Source organism: Crocuta crocuta, unplaced genomic scaffold (assembly GCF_008692635.1).
Source record: "Crocuta crocuta isolate KB4526 unplaced genomic scaffold, BGI_CrCroc_1.0 scaffold20, whole genome shotgun sequence".
In the NCBI taxonomy this organism is placed as follows: Eukaryota; Metazoa; Chordata; class Mammalia; order Carnivora; family Hyaenidae; genus Crocuta; species Crocuta crocuta.
This window is the reverse complement of record NW_027527932.1, coordinates 2,030,556-2,037,485: the sequence shown is the minus strand read 5'-3', so window position 1 is coordinate 2,037,485 and position 6,930 is coordinate 2,030,556. Positions and strand designations below refer to the sequence as shown.

Here is a 6,930-nt window from a genome sequence, read left to right as displayed (position 1 = left end):
CGGGGCTCGAACCCACGAACCGCAAGATCATGACCTAAGCGAAAGTCGGACGCTCAACCGACTAAGCCACCCAGGCGCCCCAGTATTAAATATTTTTTTAATGTTTATTTAATTAGAGGGGCACCTGGGTGGCTCAGTCGGTTAAGTGTCCGACTTCGGCTCAGGTCATGATCTTGTGGTTCGTGGGTTTGAGCCGCGCATTGGGTTCTGTGCTGACAGCTCAGAGCCTGAAGCCTGTCTTTGAATTCTGGGTCTCCCTCTCTCTCTGACCCTCCCCTGCTCATGCTGTCTCTCTCAAAAATAAATAAAACGTTAAAAAAAAAAAAGTGGAATGTTTAACTGCCTGAGCTACCCAGGTGCTCCGTTTATTTTCTTTTTAATGTCTACAGGATCTGTATTGATGTTTTCTCTCTCTTATTTCTGGTATCAATAATTTGTGACTTCTTTTATTCCTGATCAGTTTGGCTACATTTTATCAAAGTTTACTGATCATGTCAAAGAATCAACTTTAGATTTCATTAGTTTTTCTCTATTTTTCATTTGACTGATTTGTTTCTTCTCTTCTGCTTAATTCAGATTTAATTTGCTTTTTCTTTTTTTCTAGATTCTTAAGGTAGAAACTTAAGTCACTGGGACCTTTTCTCTCTTATATATAAATAGACATTTGGTGCTAATGAATTACACTCTAAACAATGCTTTGGTGGCTTCCCACAAATTTTGGTATTACATTTTCCTTTTTATTCAGTTCAAAATGTTTTGTAATTTCTTTTTTGATTTCCTCATTGACTCATGGATTACTTTAGAAATAAATTATTTAGGGGCGCCTGAGTGGCTCAGTTGGTTAAGCCTCTGACTTTGGCTCAGGTCATGATCTCACAGTTTGTGGGTTCGAGCCCCATGTCAGGCTCTGTGCTGACAGGTGGATCAGAGCCTGGAGCCTGTCTTTGGATTCTGTGACTCCCTTTCTCTCTGACCCTCCCTGCTCGTGCTGTCTTTCTCTCTCTCAAAAATAAATAAAACATTAAAAAACTTATTTAAAAAAAAAAGAAATTATTTAGTTTCCAAAATATTTCGGGGATTTCCCAAATACCTTTCTCTTACTAATTTCTAATTTGCTTTTCATTGTGTTCAGAAAACATACTTTGCATAGTTCTTTTAAATTTATTAATACTTGTTTTATGGCCCACAATAAGGTCTACCTCGGTAAATGTTCCATGTGTATGTGAAAAGAATATAGATATTATCTTGTGGATAGTATGGATACCATCTTGTGGATGTATCTATTTCTTCTTGTTACTTCCTATGATTAACTGACTCCTTTAGAACACAATGGCCCTCTAGAACTTATTCTTCAAGATGGCTGAAAAAATAAGGAAGTAAATAAATAAATAAATGATAAAAAGATCACTGGCAGGTGTCAGTGAAGAAACTATTTACAGTAGTTCCCCCACCTTATCCACAGGAGATCTGTTCCAAGACCCTCAGGGGATCCTGAAACCGCAGAAAAAACCAAAGCCTATATATATACTGCGTTTTTCTCCTGTTTATTCATACGGTAAGTTTACTTATAAATTAGACACGGGGCGCTGGGCAGCTCAGTCGGTTGAGTGTCTAACTGGCTCAAGTCATGATCTTGCAGTTCCTGAGTTGGGTCCCACACTGGACTCTGCTGTCAGTGCAGAGACCACTTCAGATCCTCTGTCCCTTCTATCTCTGCCCCTCCCCTACTCATGCTCACTTGCTCGCTCGCTCTCTCTCAAAAATAAACATTTAAAAAAGAAATAAATCAGGCACAGTAAGAGATTAACAATAACAGAACAACTATAACAACACAATATAATAAAAGGTATCTGAATGTGATCTCTCTCTAAACATCTGGTGTCATTACACTCACCCTCATCTTGTAACGATGAGAGGTAATAAAATGCCCACGGGATGAGATGGAGGGAAGTTAATGACATCGGGACTGTGACACGGCCTCAGGCCACTGCCGACCTCATGATATGGCAGGAGGAGGATCATCTTATGAACCGTGTGTTTATAAAAGTCTTACCGTATCATCAAGACCATCTATGTGCAAAACCACTGTTTTGGCACGTTTGTTTGTAGTTCCCAGAAAAAACTGCGCTTTCCTTCTACGTGAATTCATGTCGCTGCAGCTATCGCCACCTGCCACACTGGAAGACTGGAGAAGGTCATAGATTTCAGAAGCCAGCAGTTTTGTTTCTCCCGGAGTTGTGGTCCTTGAAAAGAAACGCATGTAAATTAATAAACCAGTTCCATCACTTCTATCGATTCTGTAACTTTATTCAACGTTGCAGAGCCCTGTTTTCTTCATTCTGACGTTTCATTCAATGTAAAGGAAATATCTGTGAATCCTAGAATAATCAACAACATTGAAAAAGCATTTAGTTGATAATAAGACCTTTTCATTTTGTTTTAAATCCATGGTTTACTGAGATTCAAAACTCATCACTATAATAGTATAAAAAGCACATTCAGGGGCACCTGGATGGTTCAGTTTGTTGAGCGTCCAACTTCAGCTCAGGTCATGGTCTCACAGTTTGTGAGTTCGAGCCCCACGTCGGGCTCTCTGCTGACAGCTCAGAGCCTGGAGCCTGCTTCAGATTCTGTGTCTCCTTTCTCTGTCCTTCCCCCACTAATGCTCTCTCTCAAAAATATATAAAAGTAGGCACCTGGGGTGGCTCAGTCGATTAAGTGTCCGGCTTCTGCTCAGGTCATGATCTCATGGTTCGTGGGTTCGAGCCCCACATCGGGCTCTGTGCTGACAGCCTGTTTCAGACTCTGTGTCTCCCTCTCTCTCTCACCCTCCCCTGCTCACACTCTCTCTCTCTCTCTTTCTCGCTCAGAAGTAAATAAAACATTAAATATTTTAATAAAAAAAGTTAAAATAATAAATAAAAATTTTTCAAATAAAAAACTAAAAGCACATTTAATCAAAATCATTAAGCAGGAAATCAACTAAAAAAACTAGGATAGAACCTGTCCCTGGATTAATACTAATATAATCTGAAGGTCCTCTGACCTTCAAGAAAGTACAACACATAAAAAAACAAAAGGAGCAAACAAATTAGGAAACGATCATTCATATGAGTTATTACAAAAAAGAGATTTAAGAAATTCAAACTGCTTCTTAATTTACATTTTCTACATATCTTTTACAAAACATGAATATATTATAAGACCACAAGTAAAAACAAAAGTTTTTATTCTTAAACTTTTATTTATTTTTAACGTTTCTTTTTGAAAGAGAGAAAATACAGGCACACAGGGGAGGAGTCAGGGGAGGAGGGCAGAGAGAATGCAAAGAACTCGAAGATGGGGGGCTCGAACTCCCGAATCGTGAGATCACGACCTGAGCCAAAGTCGATGCTAACTGAGCCACCCAGGTGCCCCTCCATTCATACACTTTCAAATCCTACTATAGGTCCTCAAGTAAACATCCTGTGCCATGCTGTCCAAAACACCTGCTGCACTGAAAGAACACTGTCCACTCACCACATGTGGCTACTGACCAACCAAAATTTAAAAAACGATTATTTACTTTGAATCAAATTGAAATCGCCATGTGTGGCAAGTGAGTACCATACAGGACAGCCCAGAGCTAACACTTATTAATTAGCTGAATAAACAGTCCGTACACAGAACTGTAAGAAATGATCCTCATTTCACTTATAGATAAGCTCAATTAAGTCCAAACCTTATAACATACACTCAAGGCCTTTAAATCTGTCCCCATTTAGTTCTGCCAATATCAGCTCATTTTGCCTTTTTATGAATACCTTTTATAGATGCCTTTTCCTGAACCAACAGATGTTTCCCTAGATCGTAAGCTTTTTAATTCTTCTTCCTTCCTTGAAGGCTCAACCTCAACCACCATCTTCTCTGTGAAGCTTCCTCACCCCAACTATCCATTCCTCCTCCTATATTTAAAGTACTTTGATTATACTTATACTATTGATTTCAATTTTCTGATTTTTTCTCTTCAAGAATGCGGATGTATTATTCTTTCTGTACCTTCCACAGAGCCTCACAAAACTTTTTGCCATCTGTTTACTCAATGAGCAAGATCACTTCAATTTCCAATATTCAGACTATAAACCATCTAGCTATACAGAGCTTCAATTCCAGGGGTACTAATCTGGCAATTTTCCAGGCACTCAATTTACTATACCAGGTGCTTTTCTGGGCTACCGTTGACCACAGAGATCAATTACTTTGAATGATTTTGGGTGTGTATTGCAAGAAGCCATCAAAAAGACTATTTTGAAGGGGGGAAATGCCTCAGCACTTTTCTGATTAACTGTTTCAGAGTCCTGAAAAGGTCACTACAGTTCTGAGATATTTAAAATACTAGCCAACCAAAAGTTGTAGAATATGAGGACAGTGGTTAGATACTCATGAATGTAAGAGGAAAAAAAAAAACAACAACGTTTTTGCTACCCCTTTCCACCACCAATATTGTTTTTAAATGTTTGCATCAAATAAAAAAAGAATCATCAAACAGAAGATTCAGCTAATGATCTTACTATAAAAATTTTGCAACACGTAAACATTATCTCAAAAACTTTGTTTCCAGATGAACCAATAGTGACATAAAATATTAAAACACAGTAACATCAAATTATTATCTTCCTGTTTTACAGAATAACAACTGTAAAAATAGTTCTAAACCACATGGGGTTACTCACCCCTTTGACAATCTGGTGTAAAATTAGAGAACGTTTCACAAAAAATGCAAATATAAACATTTTCTACATCAATTTCAGTGAGTTTATGTACCCACCCAAGATACCCATCTTACATCAAGAACAGAGATGGTTTAACATTTTCTTTTAAAGCTGATCTAGGGGCGCCTGGGTGGCCCAGTCGGTTAAGCGTCTGACTTCAGCTCAGGTCATGATCTCATGATTTGTGGGTTCAAGCCCCGCATTGGGCTCTGTGATGACAGCTCAGAGCCTGGAGCCTGTTTTGAATTCTGTGTCTCCCTCTCTCTCTGACTCTCCCCTGCTAACGCTGCCTCTCTCTCTCAGAAATAAATAAAAATATATATATTTTGAAAAATGATCTGAAATTGGAGAGGGCAGAATAGGAGAACAGCAATGTAATGATCCATCCAATGTTTGAAAAATTTCAATAAAATGGAAATTACTGGTGAGAATACAACTGGTAATATTTGGAAGAAATAAAAAGACACAAAAATATCTATATTCTTTGACTCTGTAAATTCTATTGGAACTTGTTACTTGTAAATAAAAGTAATGCAAAACACAAAAAAAGCCTTTTATATAGTTAGGCAAAGAAGTGCTAGGGGTGCCTGGGTGGCTCAGTTGGTTGAGCCTCTGACTCTTGATGCTGGATCCGGTCATAATCCTAGGGTCATGGGATGGGGCCTCCATACTAAGCATGGAGCCTGCTTGGGATTCTCTCTCTCACCCTCTCCCCATCTCCCTGCCTCATTCTCACTTGCTCTCTCTAAAATAAAAAAATGAATTTTTAAAATAATATTTATTTTGAGAAAGAGAGCATTAGGGAGGGGCAGAGAGAGAATCCCAGGCAGGCGCCCTGCTGTAAGCACAGAGCCCAATGCAAGGCTTGAACTGACAAACTAGAAGATCATGACCTAAGCCAAAATCAAGAGTCAGATGTCTCACCAACTGAGTCACCCAGACACCCCTAAATCAAAATTTAAAACAGAAGTTTTACGACGTCTAGGTAGCTTAGTTAGTGAAGCATCTGACTTTGGTTCAGGTCATGATCTCACAGTTTATGAGCTCGAGCCCCACTCCGGGTGAACACAAGCCCCGCACTAGGGGAGGCCCCTTCTCTCTCTCCCTGCCCTCGCTTACTTGTGCTCTCTGAAACAAACAAGCTTTAGAACAGTGCTGAACAGCATTAACTCTCTGAGATGATGGAAATGTAGTAAACTAGTCAAATGGCTGTTAAATACTTGGAATATGGCTGATGCAAGTAAGAAAATGGTTTTTAAATTTAATTTTAATTTAAATTGCCACCTGTGGCTAATGCCTACTATGCTACACAGAAGTTTTACAAATAAAGAGAAGATTACCTCTGCTGCCAACTTCTTTAAGCTAACTCCTTTTCCTGATTATTCCTCCCGTAAGTCTGACAAACCATTTCTCTAACACCTTTTTTGATTGAGGTCCTGTTAAAGAAATTATCTCTACAAAAACTATAAGTGACGATTTTCTAAATTCTCCAAAGGATGGCATAGAGCCAGAACTGTTCTAAATTCACAGGGAAGAAGATGATCTGTATATCTACTGGATTCCTTAGGGCTTTGCAGCTTAATTCTCTCATAAACCTGTATTACCGGTTTCCACATTAGCAACAGAGTGAGGAAAGAAAATTCCATTCATTCATAAGAACAATTTGTAAAGGTGATAACGTGTGCATTTACAATTGCCTATGTGACTACAGAGGTTACTCACACTAACTTTCATTTAAGAAAATTAAGGATTTGGGGGCGTCTGGGTGGCTCAGATCATGATCTTACGGTTCGTGGGTTCGAGCCCCGCATCGGGCTCTGTGCTGACAGCTCAGAGCCTGGAGCCTGTTTCAGGTTCTGTATCTCCCTCTCCCTCTGATCTTCCCCTGCTCACGCTGTCTCTATCTCGCTCTCTCAAAAATAAAGAAAACATTAAAAAAAATTTTTTTTAAAAGAGAGACAGAGACAGAGAGCGAGTAGGAGAGGAGCAGAGAGGGAGGGAGACACAAAATCTGAAGCAGCTCCAGGCTCTGAGCTGCCAGCGCAGAGGCTGATGCAGGGCTCAGACCCGTGAACCGTGAGATCATGACCTGAGCCGAAGCTGGACGCTTAACCGACTGAGCCACTTAGGTGCCCCTCTCTCTCTCTAAATAAAATAAAGACATTAAATTAAAAAAAAA

At 39.4% G+C, this 6,930-nt stretch overlaps 1 protein-coding gene across 1 annotated transcript in view; it reads right to left on the bottom strand.

Annotated features, from left to right (window-relative positions):
• The window catches only part of ARMC1 (armadillo repeat containing 1), a 33,865-nt gene that overhangs the window by 10,190 nt on the left and 16,745 nt on the right, over positions 1–6,930 (bottom strand). Inside the window, exon 3 of the mRNA XM_077751799.1 lies at positions 2,054–2,243. Coding sequence (XP_077607925.1) covers positions 2,054–2,243 — 190 coding nt within the window. The remainder of the gene's footprint in view (positions 1–2,053; positions 2,244–6,930) is intronic.